Below are 17,290 nucleotides of genomic sequence, written 5' to 3'. Positions count from 1 at the left end.
GAATTCCCTTTCTCAAGTGGAGAATCTGGTCTGTTCATCACAAAACATCTCCACCTACTTATTACAGAGGTCACAAACCCCAGGGAGCATTTAATGGTAAATATATGAAAATCAAACACATCTCTTAAAGGCCACGTGGAAGATGTCTACTCACCACTGTGACATTGAAAGCATACAGGAGGTCAAAGGGCAGGGCAGCAATCAGATCAATGATGAACCAGGTGGTGACGTAGTGGATGCAAATGGATCTCGCTTCAAAGATAACTTGGCCAGACTTGCTGACATAAGTTGTTCGGAAATTTAGAATAATATCTGCTTGGGGAAAAAAGACAATTGAGAAAAAATGAGGAAAAGAGGAGAAAGAAAAGGAAGAGTGGACAATAATAATAATACTGTTAAAAAGAAAGCAAAGAAGAAAAAGGAAACAAAGAGAAAGGAAGGAAGGAAGGAAGGGAGGGAGGGAGGGCCAGCAGTCAGGGAAGAAATGTATATAAAATTACACAGAAATCAAAGAAAAAGTAATTTCAAGCTATTTCAGAGTAGTACCCTTATGGTTTCAATGGAAATGAGATGGTTTGAATGTAATGAAAAAAATAAAATACTGAAAAAAGGCAAAAGACACTGAACGCTGTTCAGATGCTGCACAATTCCAGCCATTAGCGCAGTAGTGAGATTACCCAATGCCCAGTGTGCAATATTCTAGAGCTTGTCAGGAGATTGTTTCACTCAATGGAAGACGGAGAAACAAAGTATTCCGGATCAACTTGGCTAACAGCAGCCATGTGTGCAACACTAGACATTTAACAAAATTGAAAAAAACCATTGTGTGAATATGAAATTCACCTTTGACATTAAGTCACATTTCTTACCTAGTACAAGAGCTGCTTTTTACAAATATTGCTAATGTCCCCTTCTGTTCTTGTATTTTATGCAATAATTTTCAAGTTTTCCCTCCCAATTCTTTGTTATGTGTTTATTGAGCCCTTTACCAAAGTCAACACCCTATGAGTAATACTTATAGGACAAACCCACAACCAAGCATGCTTTCTTAAGTTGAAAGTCCTCTGTATCAAAGTTGAGTATTTCTTAGGCTGATGTCTTACTTTCTGGGTTAAGTAAATTAAGATGTATATTTTCTTTAAGACAAAGTGCATGCAGGTCTCAGAGAATTTCAGGATGGGTACACATGTAAAAGGAAGGCACATGTGGTCAGGAGACTCTAACAGACAGACATTACTCTCTAAGTCTTATTTTGGGACAATACATTGTTTCAACTCCTCACAAATCAAATCAGGATACATGGGGGAAATCAATTAATGTAACTAAGAATTAAAATAACTTTAAAACAATGGAAAGTCTGAGCTACAGAATGGATCAGCATTATCTGATAATTGGGATTCTCTGTGGCTAATTTAAATTATTAAAAAGTGTTCTGTGAAGTGAGGGATTTATTGACACCATGATTATAGTGTTGACTGCTAAAACCTATTCATTGGTTATGGCCCATCAAAATGACATCAAAATGAACAAGAAGGTATTTTGTTAGGGGAATTGAACAGGGAGATAGCGGTGATATGATGATATAATGTGATGTGATATGTTAATGTTTCATTTTATTTATGTATGAAATTCTCAAGAATACTCCTTCTGGTTTGCACCTGTGCCTGGAGCAGAGTCTTTGCTCTGGATCCCCACCCCCTCAGTCCATGTTCCAGTTGCAGCTCCACCCCCACCCCCACCCCCACCCCCAGGTGTTTTGACACATCCAGTAGCCTGCCTCTATTTAAAAGATAAAAGAACTCAGAAAGAAAATAGGGAAACAACATCCATCACAATAGTAACAAATAATATGAAATATCTTGGTGTGACTCTAACAAAGCAAGTGAAAGACCAACATGACAAGAACTTCAAGTCCCTGAAGAAAGAAATCAAAAAAGATCTCAAAAATGGAAAGATCTCCCATACTCATGGATTGGCATGATTAATATAGTAAAAACCTTGCCAAAACAATCTACAGATTCAATGCAATCCCCATAAAATTCCAACTCAAATCTTCATAGAGTTAGAAAGAGCAATTTTCAAATTCACTTGGAATAACAAAAAATCCAGAACAGCGAAAACTATTGTCAACAATAAAAAAAATCTTCTGGGGGAAATCACCATCCGTGACCTCCAGCAGTATTACAGAGCAATAGTGATAAAAACTGTATGGTATTGGTATAGAGACGGGCACATAGATCAGTGGAATAGAATTGAAGACCCAGAAATGAACCTACACACCTATGGTCACTTGCTCTTTGACAAAGGAGCCAAAACCATCCAATGGAAAAAAAAGATAGTCTTTTCAACAAGTGGTACTGGTTAAACTTGTGGTCAGCACGTAGAAGAATGCAAATCGAACAATTTTTATCGCTCTGTACAAAGCTCAAGTCTAAGTGGTCAAGGACCTCCACGTAAAACCAGATACACACAAACTAACAGAAGATAAAGTGGGGAAGAGCCTGGAACACATAGACACAGGGGGGAATTTGCTGAACAGAACACCAATGGCTTATGCTCTAAGATCAAGAATCAACAAATGGGATCTCATAAAACTGCAAAACTTCTGTAGAGCTAAGTAAGGACACTGTCATTAGGACAAAACGGCAACCAACAGATTGCAAAAAAGATCTTTACCAATCCTACATCTGATAGAGGGCTAACATCCAATATGTACAAAGAAGTTAAACTCCAAAGAACCAAATAACCCTATTAAAAACAGAGCTAAACAGAATTCTCAGTTGAGGAATTTCAAATGACAGAGAAGCACCTAAAGGAATGTTCAACATCCTTAATCATCAGGGAAATGTAAATCAAAACAACTCTGAGATTCCACCTCATGTTAGTCAGAATGGCTAAGATCAAAAATGCAGGTGACAGCAGATGCTGGTGAGGAAATGGAGGAAGAGGAACACCCCTCAGTTTCTGATGGGACTGTAAGCTGGTTAAACCACATTGGACATCAATTTGGTGGTTCCTGAGAAAATAGTCCTACCTGACAATCCAGCTATACCACTCCTGGGCATATACCCAAAAGATGCTCTAACATATAACAAGGACACATGTTCCACTATGTTTACAGGAGCCATATTTATAATAGCTAGAAACTAGAAAGAATCCAGATGTTCCTCAACAGAAGAATGGATACAGAAAATGTGGTACATTTTCCCAATGAAGTACCACTCAGCTATTAAAAACAATGGCTTCATGAAATTCATAGGCAAACAGATGGAACTAAAAATCTCTTCTTGAATGAGGTAACCTAAACACAAAAGAACACACATGGTATGTACTCACTGATAAGTGGATATTAGACTAAAAGCTCAAAATGCCCATGATACAACCCACAGACCATATGGAGCTTAGGAGGAAGGAAGACCAGGGTGTAGATGTTTCAGTCCTGCATGGAGGGAGGAACAGGATGATCAAGGGTGGGAGAGAGAGGAAGTATCTTGGATGGAAAGAGGAAAAGGAAGAATGTACTAGAAGTGATGGGTGAGAGGTATAGAGGGTTAGAGAATCAAATAAAAATATATAACAGTGGGGGTGCGGAACTGGGAATAGCCACTGGACGGTCCCAGATGGCAGGGAAAGGAGAGGCTCCCAGGATCCAACAGGGATGATTTTAGCGGAAATGCACAGTGAAGGGGAGTTAGAACCTAAGGAAACTATCTTCAGTAGATAGGCAAGGCCTCTTGTGGAAGGATGGGGCCATACACCTGTCTCAAAGTTTTTATCCCAGAAGAGTTCCTGTCTGAAGGAAAGACAGGACAAAAAATGGAGCAGAAACTGAAGGACCACCCCACCTGAGGATCCATTCTGTCTACAGACACCAAACCCTGCAGGCATTGTTGCTTTTGCCAAGAGTAGCTTGCTGACAGGAATCTGGTATGTAGCTGTTCCTTGGGAGGTTCTGCCAACAACTGACCAATGCAGATGTGGATGCTTGGAGCTAATCTTCAGAGTGAGGTTGGGACCTCGGTGAGGAAGCTGGCAGAAGGACTGGAGGAGCTGAGGGGGATTGCAACCCCATAGGAAGAACTATGTAGGCTGACTGGACCACCCAGTGCTCCCAGGAATTAGACCACCAATAAAAGAATGTACAGGGAGGGATCCGTGGCTCCAGCTATGGAAGGGGACACCCTTGATCCTGTGGAGATTTGATGTCCCAGCATAGGGGGATGCTGTAGCAGTGGGGTGGGAGAGAGTGGGAGGGTGGGGGAGCAGTCTCATAGAGGCAAAGGAGAGGGGATTTTGTGGATAGGTAACCAGGAAGTGGGAGATAATTTGAGATATATACGAATGGAAGGATTAATAAGAAAAAGAGAAATTCTCAGGAATAAAGAAAGTATTTAAAACTAAACATTTAATAAAATAGTAAAAATAAACAAAACCCAATTTTTTTAAAATTACTCATGGTTATGGTTATTATTAACTGGAGAATACAGAAGAGAATTTCTTTCTCTCATTACAGTGGATGTATTCAGCCATTATACAGCATAAACATAGCAGCTCCACAGATATATATATAATTACCATGTGCCAATTAAGAAGCATATATATACATATGCTTTATATATGATATGATATTATATATCATATAAAATAAATTAAAGTGATAGATCTACAAAGATGGCTCAGCAGGTAGGCTACTTTGGCCAAGACTAAAGACCTGAGTTAGATTCCTGGAAACAGTGTGTGGGGGAAGGAGAGTACTGATTTCACCAAGTCATTCTAGACATACACAAGCATGTGCACCAACGAAAGTTTATGTTTCTAGATGACTAGCCACACAGAGGTATGATCATTAATGTTTTCATGCAACTTTTGATTCTACTTATTAAATCGTACACTTATCCAAGACAACACACATACACACACACACACACACACACACACACACACACACACACACTATAGTTTACTTATAATATTTCTTGGTCCTCAGACAGTGATACTCTTTAGAGATATTCTGGAAATGTAAGGAACAGAGCAGTGCTAGAAGTAATAGGTCATTAGGAGCAGATTTTCCCTGGATATCGTATGTCCCATTCTCCTCCACCAAAGCACCTAACAGGTCTGATCCTGCTTGGTTTCTACCATCGGTGATTGGTACACTGAGGGTGGAATGGTTGCAGACCAGCCTCACTCTGAACACATTCTGCCATGATGTGAACAGATTTGTCATGGCTTCACGACTATGATGAACTAAAACTTCCAAACCTGTGAGCTAAAAATAAAGATTTTAGTAGTCCTTCTGGAATTCCATTCATAGTAACAATAAGGTAGCAAACACACATTGGTTGATCTAAGAAAAACACTACCAAATCCATAGCAAATTAACTGAAAAGACTTTTCCTCCTCAAAATCTTTATATTCCCATGTATTGACATCTGACATATCATCCATGGTGGTCCATGGATCCTATTTAATGATATTTAATGCCATTAGCCGAGAGACAGAGGATTATGGGAACACTGTGGTTTACAGCCTTTATAAAGAGCTGATCCTAATCCACTGCACTAAAATGAAAACATAATTGAATTCTCTGTTGATGCAGATCACAGGTAATTAATTACTTCCTGAGATAGTTTGCTTTGTTGTCTCCATGCTTTATGTAGCACAATTAATGGCAAAGAATGAAGAAACACTGGATGTGTTGTTTTCTTGTTTTCAACTTCCGAAGTATTTCTTCCCCCTTTCCATTGACTAGTTCTGGGTGTGAGCTGAAAAGCAAAAAAGTTGACAGGTCTTCCTGGTTGCTGCCGCTGCAGAGAGCCCCTGGGCAGCACCCCACGAGCGAACCTGAGCCTCGGGACCACAGGTAAGACCAAATTTTCTGCTGCAAGAAAGCTGCCTGGTGAGCTTGGGACACACGGAAGCAGAATTTCTCTAGGACCGGGCATGTTCTGTGTTTACCGGAAGTCCCACACCCGCGGATCCCGGCCCGCAGCAGCTCTCTGCTCCCAGACCCGGTGAGAGAGAGACCCAACCGCCTGGTCAGGTGGGCACTCCTGAGGCTGCAGAGCGGAAGAGACCACCAACACTGCTCACCCCTGCCCACATCCCTGGCCCAAGAGGAAACTGTATAAGGCCTCTGGGCTCCCGTGGGGGAGGGCCCAGGAGCAGCAGGACACCTGCCTGAGACACCACCGGAACCTGAAAGAAACAGAAAGGATAAACAGTTCTCTGCACCCAAATCCCGTGGGAGGGAGAGCTAAACCTTCAGAGAGGCAGACAAGCCTGGGAAACCAGAAGAGACTGCTCTCTGCACACACATCTCAGACACCAGAGGAAAAAGCCAAAGACCATCTGGAACCCTGGTGCACTGAAGCTCCCGGAAGGGGCGGCACAGGTCTTCCTAGTTGCTGCCGCTGCAGAGAGCCCCTGGGCAGCACCCCACGAGCGAACCTGAGCCTCGGGACCACAGGTAAGACCAAATTTTCTGCTGCAAGAAAGCTGCCTGGTGAACTCAAGACACAGGCCCACAGGAAGAGCTGAAGACCTGTAGAGAGGAAAAACTACACGCCCGAAAGCAGAACACACTGTCCCCATAACTGACTGAAAGAGAGGAAAACAGGTCTACAGCACTCCTGACACACAGGCTTATAGGACAGTCTAGCCACTGTCAGAAATAGCAGAACAAAGTAACACTAGAGATAATCTGATGGCGAGAGGCAAGCGCAGGAACCCAAGCAACAGAAACCAAGACTACATGGCATCATCGGAGCCCAATTCTCCCACCAAAACAAACATGGAATATCCAAACACACCAGAAAAGCAAGATCTAGTTTCAAAATTATATTTGATCATGATGCTGGAGGACTTCAAGAAAGACATGAACACACTTAGGGAAACACAGGAAAACATTAATAAACAAGTAGAAGCCTACAGAGAGGAATCGCAAAAATCCCTGGAAGAATTCCAGGAAAACACAATCAAACAGTTGAAGGAATTAAAAATGGAAATAGAAGCAATCAAGAAAGAACACATGGAAACAACCCTGGAGATAGAAAACCAAAAGAAGAGACAAGGAGCTGTAGATACAAGCTTCACCAACAGAATGCAAGAGATGGAAGAGAGAATCTCAGGAGCAGAAGATTCCATAGAAATCATTGACTCAACTGTCAAAGATAATGTAAAGCGGAAAAAGCTACTGGTCCAAAACATACAGGAAATCCAGGACTCAATGAGAAGATCAAACCTAAGGATAATAGGTATAGAAGAGAGTGAAGACTCCCAGCTCAAAGGACCAGTAAATATCTTCAACAAAATCATAGAAGAAAACTTCCCTAACTTAAAAAAAGAGATACCCATAGACATACAAGAAGCCTACAGAACTCCAAATAGATTGGACCAGAAAAGAAACACCTCCCGTCACATAATTGTCAAAACACCAAACGCACAAAATAAAGAAAGAATATTAAAAGCAGTAAGGGAAAAAGGTCAAGTAACATATAAAGGGAGACCTATCAGAATCACACCAGACTTCTCGCCAGAAACTATGAAGGCCAGAAGATCCTGGACAGATGTCATACAGACCCTAAGAGAACACAAATGCCAGCCCAGGTTACTGTATCCAGCAAAACTCTCAATTAACATTGATGGAGAAACCAAGATATTCCATGACAAAACCAAATTTACACAATATCTTTCTACAAATCCAGCACTACAAAGGATAATAAATGGTAAAGCCCAACATAAGGAGGCAAGCTATACCCTAGAAGAAGCAAGAAACTAATCGTCTTGGCAACAAAACAAAGAGAATGAAAGCACACAAACATAACCTCACATCCAAATATGAATATAACGGGAAGCAATAATCACTATTCCTTAATATCTCTCAATATCAATGGCCTCAACTCCCCAATAAAAAGACATAGATTAACAAACTGAATACGCAACGAGGACCCTGCATTCTGCTGCCTACAGGAAACACACCTCAGAGACAAAGACAGACATTACCTCAGAGTGAAAGGCTGGAAAACAATTTTCCAAGCAAATGGTCAGAAGAAGCAAGCTGGAGTAGCCATTCTAATATCAAATAAAATCAATTTTCAACTAAAAGTCATCAAAAAAGATAAGGAAGGACACTTCATATTCATCAAAGGAAAAATCCACCAAGATGAACTCTCAATCCTAAATATCTATGCCCCAAATACAAGGGCACCTACATATGTAAAAGAAACCTTACTAAAGCTCAAAACACACATTGCACCTCACACAATAATAGCAGGAGATTTCAACACCCCACTCTCATCAAGGGACAGATCATGGAAACAGAAATTAAACAGAGATGTAGACAGAGTAAGAGAAGTCATGAGCCAAATGTACTTAACGGATATTTATAGAACATTCTATCCTAAACCTTCTTCTCAGCTCCTCATGGTACTTACTTTAAAATTGACCATATAATTGGTCAAAAAACGGGCCTCAACAGGTACAGAAAGATAGAAATAATCCCATGCGTGCTATCGGACCACCACGGCCTAAAACTGGTCTTCAATAACAATCAAGGAAGAATGCCCACATATACTTGGAAATTGAACAATGCTCTACTCAATGATAACCTGGTCAAGGAAGAAATAAAGAAAGAAATTAAAAACTTTTTAGAATTTAATGAAAATGAAGGTACAACATACCCAAACTTATGGGACACAATGAAAGCTGTGCTAAGAGGAAAACTCATAGCGCTGAGTGTCTGCAGAAAGAAACAGGAAAGAGCATATGTCAGCAGCTTGACAGCACACCTAAAAGCTCTAGAACAAAAAGAAGCAAATACACCCAGGAGGAGTAGAAGGCAGGAAATAATCAAACTCAGAGCTGAAATCAACCAAGTAGAAACAAAAAGGACCATAGAAAGAATCAACAGAACCAAAAGTTGGTTCTTTGAGAAAATCAACAAGATAGATAAACCCTTAGCCAGACTAACGAGAGGACACAGAGAGTGTGTCCAAATTAACAAAATCAGAAATGAAAAGGGAGACATAACAACAGATTCAGAGGAAATTCAAAAAATCATCAGATCTTACTATAAAAACCTATATTCAACAAAACTTGAAAATCTTCAGGAAATGGACAGTTTCCTAGACAGATACCAGGTACCAAAGTTAAATCAGGAACAGATAAACCAGTTAAACAACCCCATAACTCCTAAGGAAATAGAAGCAGTCATTAAAGGTCTCCAAACCAAAAAGAGCCCAGGTCCAGATGGGTTTAGTGCAGAATTCTATCAAACCTTCATAGAAGACCTCATACCAATATTATCCAAACTATTCTACAAAATAGAAACAGATGGATCACTACCGAATACCTTCTACGAAGCCACAATTACTCTTATACCTAAACCACACAAAGACACAACAAAGAAAGAGAACTTCAGACCAATTTCCCTTATGAATATCGACGCAAAAATACTCAACAAAATTCTAGCAAACCGAATCCAAGAGCACATCAAAACAATCATCCACCATGACCAAGTAGACTTCATCCCAGGAGTGCAGGGATGGTTTAATATACGGAAAACCATCAACGTGATCCATTATATAAACAAACTGAAAGAACAAAACCACATGATCATTTCATTAGATGCTGAGAAAGCATTTGACAAAATTCAACACCCCTTCATGATAAAAGTCCTGGAAAGAATAGGAATTCAAGGCCCATACCTGAACATAGTAAAAGCCATATACAGCAAACCTGTTGCTAACATTAAACTAAATGGAGAGAAACTTGAAGCAATCCCACTAAAATCAGGGACTAGACAAGGCTGCCCACTCTCTCCCTACTTATTCAATATAGTTCTTGAAGTTCTAGCCAGAGCAATCAGACAACAAAAGGAGGTCAAGGGGATACAGATCGGAAAAGAAGAAGTCAAAATATCACTATTTGCAGATGATATGATAGTATATTTGAGTGATCCCAAAAGTTCCACCAGAGAACTACTAAAGCTGATAAACAACTTCAGCAAAGTGGCTGGGTATAAAATTAACTCAAATAAATCAGTTGCCTTCCTCTATACAAAAGAGAAACAAGCCGAGAAAGAAATTAGGGAAACGACACCCTTCATAATAGAGCCAAATAATATAAAGTACCTCGGTGTGACTTTAACCAAGCAAGTAAAAGATCTGTACAATAAGAACTTCAAGACACTGAAGAAGGAAATTGAAGAAGACCTCAGAAGATGGAAAGATCTCCCATGCTCATGGACTGGCAGGATTAATATAGTAAAAATGGCCATTTTACCAAAAGCGATCTACAGATTCAATGCAATCCCCATTAAAATACCAATCCAATTCTTCAAAGAGTTAGACAGAACAATTTGCAAATTCATCTGGAATAACAAAAAACCCAGGATAGCTAAAGCTATCCTCAACAATGAAAGGACTTCAGGGGGAATCACTATCCCTGAACTCAAGCAATATTACAGAGCAATAGTGATAAAAACTGCATGGTATTGGTACAGAGACAGACAGATAGACCAATGGAATAGAATTGAAGACCCAGAAATGAACCCACACTCCTATGGTCACTTGATTTTTGACAAAGGAGCCAAAACCATCCAATGGAAAAAAGATAGCATTTTCAGCAAATGGTGCTGGTTCAACTGGAGGTCAACATGTAGAAGAATGCAGATCGATCCATGCTTGTCACCCTGTACAAAGCTTAAGTCCAACTGGATCAAGGACCTCCACATCAAACCAGATACACTCAAACTAATAGAAGAAAAACTAGGGAAGCATCTGGAACACATGGGCACTGGAAAAAATTTCCTGAACAAAACACCAATGGCTTACGCTCTAAGATCAAGAATCGACAAATGGGATCTCATAAAACTGCAAAGCTTCTGTAAGGCAAAGGACACTGTGGTTAGGACAAAACGGCAACCAACAGATTGGGAAAAGATCTTTACCAATCCTACAACAGATAGAGGCCTTATATCCAAAATATACAAAGAACTCAAGAAGTTAGACCGCAGGGAAACAAATAACCCTATTAAAAAATGGGGCTCAGAGCTAAACAAAGAATTCACAGCTGAGGAATGCCGAATGGTTGAGAAACACCTAAAGAAATGTTCAACATCTTTAGTCATAAGGGAAATGCAAATGAAAACAACCCTGAGATTTCACCTCACACCAGTGAGAATGGCTAAGATCAAAAATTCAGGGGACAGCAGATGCTGGCGAGGATGTGGAGAAAGAGGAACACTCCTCCATTGTTGGTGGGATTGCAAACTGGTACAACCATTCTGGAAATCAGTCTGGAGGATCCTCAGAAAATTGGACATTGAAATGCCTGAGGATCCAGCTATACCTCTCTTGGGCATATACCCAAAAGATGCCCCAACATATAAAAAAGACACGTGCTCCACTATGTTCATTGCAGCCTTATTTATAATAGCCAGAAGCTGGAAAAACCCAGATGCCCTTCAACAGAGGAATGGATACAGAAAATGTGGTACATCTACACAATGGAATATTACTCAGCTATCAAAAACAACGAGTTTATGAAATTCGTAGGCAAATGGTTGGAACTGGAAAACATCATCCTGAGTGAGCTAACCCAATCACAGAAAGACATACATGGTATGCACTCATTGATAAGTGGCTATTAGCCCAAATGCTTGAATTACCCTAGATGCCTAGAACAAATGAAACTCAAGACGGATGATCAAAACGTGAATGCTTCACTCCTTCTTTAAAAGGGGAACAAGAATACCCTTGGCAGGGAAGAGAGAGGCAAAGATTAAAACAGAGACTGAAGGAACACCCATTCAGAGCCTGCCCCACATGTGGCCCATACATATACAGCCACCCAATTAGACAAGATGGATGAAGCAAAGAAGTGCAGACCGACAGGAGCCGCATGTAGATCGCTCCTGAGAGACACAGCCAGAATACAGCAAATACAGAGGCGAATACCAGCAGCAAACCACTGAACTGAGAATAGGACCCCCGTTGAAGGAATCAGAGAGAGAACTGGAAGAGCTTGAAGGGGCTCGAGACCCCATATGTACAACAATGCCAAGCAACCAGAGCTTCCAGGGACTAAGCCACTACCTAAAGACTATACATGGACTGACCCTGGACTCTGACCCCATAGGTAGCAATGAATATCCTAGTAAGAGCACCAGTGGAAGGGGAAGCCCTGGGTCCTGCTAAGACTGAACCCCCAGTGAACTAGATTGTTGGGGGGAGGGCGGCAATGGGGGGAGGGTTGGGAGGGGAACACCCATAAGTAAGGGGAGGGGGGAGGGGGATGTTTGCCCGGATACCGGGAAAGGGAATAACACTCGAAATGTATATAAGAAATACTCAAGTTAATAAAAAAAATAAAAATAAAATGTCCATTGTCCTAAATAACAGGAAAGGGAGGAGTTACATTTGATAGAGTGTAAATAAGTAGATTACTTTATTAGCCTTCATGACAGGTGAGAAATAATTTAAAAGTCATCTTGGCTTACTTGTTTAAAAGTAAATTAAAATATAATGATGTGCACAGGAGCATGTGCACTGCATATAAATAGTTAGTAACTTGGTTTAACCATTTCTTTAAAAATTAATTGATGTGGTCTAGCATGGGTGGAGAGACACTTAAGTAAACCTGCTGTGGCTGATGTTCTAATGATACTGAGTGTTTCCATTGCTCAGGAGACACTGCTTTTACCATAGCATTTTGTCCCAGAACATTTGGGACAGGAGGAATGGAGACGATAAACAGAGAACAGATTGATCAAGAGACTCGGGGGATGGATAATAAGGACTGGAATAAACCATTGGTATAAGGTGTAAAATTTTCTATGATCTGATCCCTCCTCAGCCTGTCAGTATTTGTCTCTCTTCCTCACTCTGAAGTGAATGATTCAGGAAAAGGAAAGAGCAATAGAGCCAGTAGGAGACAGCAGCATGCAAGAACAATGGGACTCACAACAAAAGATTAGGGCAGAGAAGACTAGAAGTGAGGTGGATCCATGCAATCTCTAATCTGCTAGATTTCACAACGAAGTACAATGAAAGAAAGGGTGTGGCTGTCATAAGACTCCTTCTTTCCCGTATGTTGTTTCCCTGTAGGAACCAAGATGCCTTCTCTACTTTTAAAAAGAAATGTTAAATATCTTAATACAGTAAAGAAGACCACTTCTGAACGCTATTACCATTCCTTTAGAGCCAAGGTTAGACTTAAACTGACCATACCAAAGTACCCCCAGTGTGTGACACAAGTGTACAGGTGTCACATGGTCTCAGAATCCAGTTATTGTACAACCTTCATTACAACTGAAATGATTCCTTTCAGTTTTCCAACATATTTAAATACTGCTTCAGAGATTACATGGATTTTTCTTTTCGTGGAGTCCATGGGACTCAAAGGAAAGCAAATCACCTAACATCAGCATGCCTTTGTTTTTACCACAAGATCTCAGGATCTTATGCCATTACAGCTTTATAAGTGAAGTGAAGTATTATTAGTGAACTTTATGTTGGGTTAAAGTAGACATTAAAAATGTCTAGTACATCACCACTAAAGTTCTTCTTTTATTGTCCATAACTATTCATTTATATTAGACTGATTTTGTATGTGGCTATCACTGTATTATGTAGGTCTACCATACCAAAAGACTTGTGTACCATGCACAAAAGTACTGATTCAGGCTCTCTATAACTTACTTACCTTTGCAGTGATGTTTCAAGGAAAATTAAACATTGATCTTTGATTTAAAACATGTTAATTGGGGCTGGAGAGGTATTCAACTTTAAAAGGTATAGTTTAAGAATAGCATATACCATAAAATGAACTAACATTAAAGAAGGAGATGGATGAATTTTCCAAGGCTAGCTATTCCTGAAATCACCCATGGTCAGGGATACAACTAGAATCAGAAGAATTTGTTATGATCCACACTGATTACTACTTTCCCCTAAATAAGCAGCACAATTATTATCATACAGGAATTATGCTTGAATCAGTTAGAAATACAGTGTAAAGAAAATAATACCACTTACTTTTGGGTATAGAATCTTTCACTAGGAAACAAAGTACTTTCATTGCTGTAGAATGCTTCATTAACTGACTATGCTAGTGTTCATCTTTTAATTTCATTGTGATGGAATATGGGTTTATTTGAAAGTGGTATGTCAGTGTTAGTTCTTTGAGAAATACCCATGTAAACATCTGTACATAATACACATGCAAATTAATGTATGTCAACATATATAAGATATATGAACACACACACACACACACACACACACACACACACACACACGCACATTTCCATGTAGGATGACCATTGACTTTAAGTCCATCTTTCTGGGTCACCAAATATCCTTCTACTTTAATAGGGACTGCCAAAAATTTAATAGAAAGAGCACACTTATTAATATGTAGCATATGGCTATAGTATTAACATGTAGTATATGATCCATCATCTTACCCCATATCTTTCCTGAATGAACCATAATTTCTATTTTTCCTTCCTTCTAGTGATATGTAAAGAGATATTTTATGGTAGTAAAGTCATTTTCATTTTCCCGAGGTATGTGGTGCTGAGTACTGTAAGTGCATTTGTACACCCTTTCCTACGAGATGCCAGTCAGAGTTTCTGACCAGTGGAAATCGCCCCTTCCTCTTCTTCTTTTGCTTCAGAGGTACTAGGTGTACTCCTATGCATTGTATTCCATTTGGAAGACTATGTCTACTTACAGGTCATTAAGATGCATCGCTCTGATGTCTCTTGGTCCTTTTCAACCTCTGCATTTTGTTAACAGCTTAGCTGCAATTGATTTCATACAGTATGAAAAGGGAGTCTAGATTCATATTTTCTAAATGGATATCCAATTGATCCAGGATAGCTTTTGAAAGCTTCATTTCCTGGCAGCATCTCAGCTGCACCTCTGTCATACACAGTGGTTACACATGTATGGCTCTGATTCTACACTCTGTATTTGCCAGATACCCATTTCCCACTTTCCTGGCAGAGGCAGAGGCAGAGGCAGAGGCAGAGGCAGAGGCAGAGGCAGAGGCAGAGGCAGAGGCAGAGGCAGAGGCAGAGGCAGAGGCAGAGGCAGAGGCAGAGGCAGAGGCAGAGGCAGAGGCAGAGGCAGAGGCAGAGGCAGAGGCAGAGGCAGAGGCAGAGGCAGAGGCAGAGGCAGAGGCAGAGGCAGAGGCAGAGGCAGAGGCAGAGGCAGAGGCAAATGTGCTCAACCCAGACTTCCAGATTTGCAAGAGTATTTACAATAGAGCATTTGACTATTGAAAAAATTGCAAGTATAATTTAATAGAAAGATGAAGTATTATATTAAAGAAATAAAATTGAGTTAAAATGTAGTGTTTGAAATAATGAAACCATGCTTTATTAAAAGGGAAAAAAGATTCTTGCTTAAGCCTATTATGATTTCTTGGCTATTTTTATAAATGCCATCAGTAGAAATTATTGCTATTTTAGTGTTATGCTATAGTTGCTGGAGCTTGTGGTTTCCATAATTCAGACTATGGCCAGGCACTGTACACAGTGAAACATGAAGATCAGTGTTTCTAAACCAATTGCTGTAATATACAAGCAGCACCAACCAATCACCCTAGAGTTGGAATCCAAAATTCTAGTTGCATCTTAATTGAGGTCATTGTCACAAAAAGGCAAATAGAGAATCAAAATGGTTTTCATTTTTCATTAACTGCCCTTTGGAAGAGAGAATTTAACCAGAACACTCCAGGATAGGAAGACACAGGACAAGCAAAATTCAAAGTCCAAACAGTTACGTGTAGGAAGAATTAACAGGAAAAGTAGGGATAGAGAAGGCCCATGTTCTAGGGCCAATACATTCATTCCAAATATCAGATCATAATGCCAGTCAAGGTAAATCAGAAATACAATGTTCCTAGTTGCAGGTAGAGTCTTGAAGGACCTGAAGTTACAAGATAGTTTGGTTTATTTCAATTTTGCACTGAAGAATTCTCTCCAAACCCTAGCCAGATCAATTTCATTTTGTCACAAACCACCACTCCCCTGATCCTGGTGCCCAACTGCAGCAAAGTAAGACATCCTTGCTAAGGTCAGACAGCTTTGGGTGAGACCCTCAGAATCACTAAATTGAAGTGGCTCAGCTTATGTCCTCTGAAACTCTAGTCATTTCTGTACTGAAACACTAGGTAGTATTCTGAAACACAAACTTTCCTCATCTTTGTTGTTGAGTAAGAGTCATATAGGACAGGCGGTGGTAGACAGACCTACTACTGATTGGTTAGCTCAATAGTATGCAGATATCCCTGGTTTTCAACCCTATCATGAGGAATCCCAATAAATTATTTCATTCTATGGATTCTTGAGTAAAGGCTGAGGTCAAGTGTTTATTTGATATGTTCCTGAGAAGTCATGTAGCTATTTCTAAGCAGGTTTGTCTCTGTGTTATATAATATTTCTAGAGAGAATTGGAGAAACAGCTATCTATTCATATAAAAGTACAATTTTTAGGGTTTTCAGAATTGTTTTAGATAAAGCAAACACAACATTCAAATACTTGTAGAAATCACAGGGAACAGGTTATCAAAATGTAAGGAAAAACCTTGCTAAAAACATTGTGGCAAGCACAGTGAAATAGCTGTGGATATCTTTATTAGGCAGACATATAACACACAGAATTCAGTACTCAGGACTGAATATGGTCACAAACTATAAGGCTAAGAATTTGTTTCAAGAAGCTATTTTCTGAGGCATCAATTTAGCCATCAAAGTACAGCTAACCCCCTCTTCCTTCCACATGAATGGATTGTGCATGGCTTTTTTTACATCTTATTACTTAAGCTCATGCATGGTGTTTCATTAGCCATTCAGTGTCCATTTTTAATGAGACTCATTTTAGCAAATAAAAGCCTTAGAGAGGGGTCCGGTGAGATGGCTTAGTGGGTAAGCAAGCTTTGTGACCAAGCCTGATGACTTGAGTTCAAATCCCGCAAAGCCATGAGGAAAGAACCAATTCCTGCAAGTGTTTGCTAACCACCACATGCACAGCACTTAGGCCCACCTCCACATGCCCAAGCACATGCACAGCACCAATGCTCACAATTAAATAAATAAATTGACTTTTAAAGATAGCAGGAATGGCATCTAGGTCAATGGTACAGCATCTAGGTCAATGGTACAGTCTTAGACTTAAGAGCCAGTGCAATCAATTCAAATTTATAATCTTATTATTCTACAGGGAATGTAAAAGAAGATCAGCTCAGAGTACCTCAGAATATGGTCACTTATTTCGGT

At 40.0% G+C, this 17,290-nt stretch overlaps 1 protein-coding gene across 1 annotated transcript in view; it reads right to left on the bottom strand.

Moving 5' to 3' along the window:
- Kcnh8 (potassium voltage-gated channel subfamily H member 8) overlaps positions 1-17,290 on the bottom strand; it is a 426,523-nt gene that overhangs the window by 147,100 nt on the left and 262,133 nt on the right. Inside the window, 1 exon segment of the mRNA NM_145095.2 lies at positions 155-312. Coding sequence (NP_659563.1) covers positions 155-312 — 158 coding nt within the window.

This window comes from Rattus norvegicus, chromosome 9, assembly GCF_021556685.1.
Source record: "Rattus norvegicus strain SHRSP/BbbUtx chromosome 9, alternate assembly SHRSP_T2T, whole genome shotgun sequence".
Classification (NCBI taxonomy): domain Eukaryota; kingdom Metazoa; phylum Chordata; class Mammalia; order Rodentia; family Muridae; genus Rattus; species Rattus norvegicus.
Note: the sequence above shows the minus strand (reverse complement) of the source record. Positions and strands in the feature narration are given on the sequence as shown.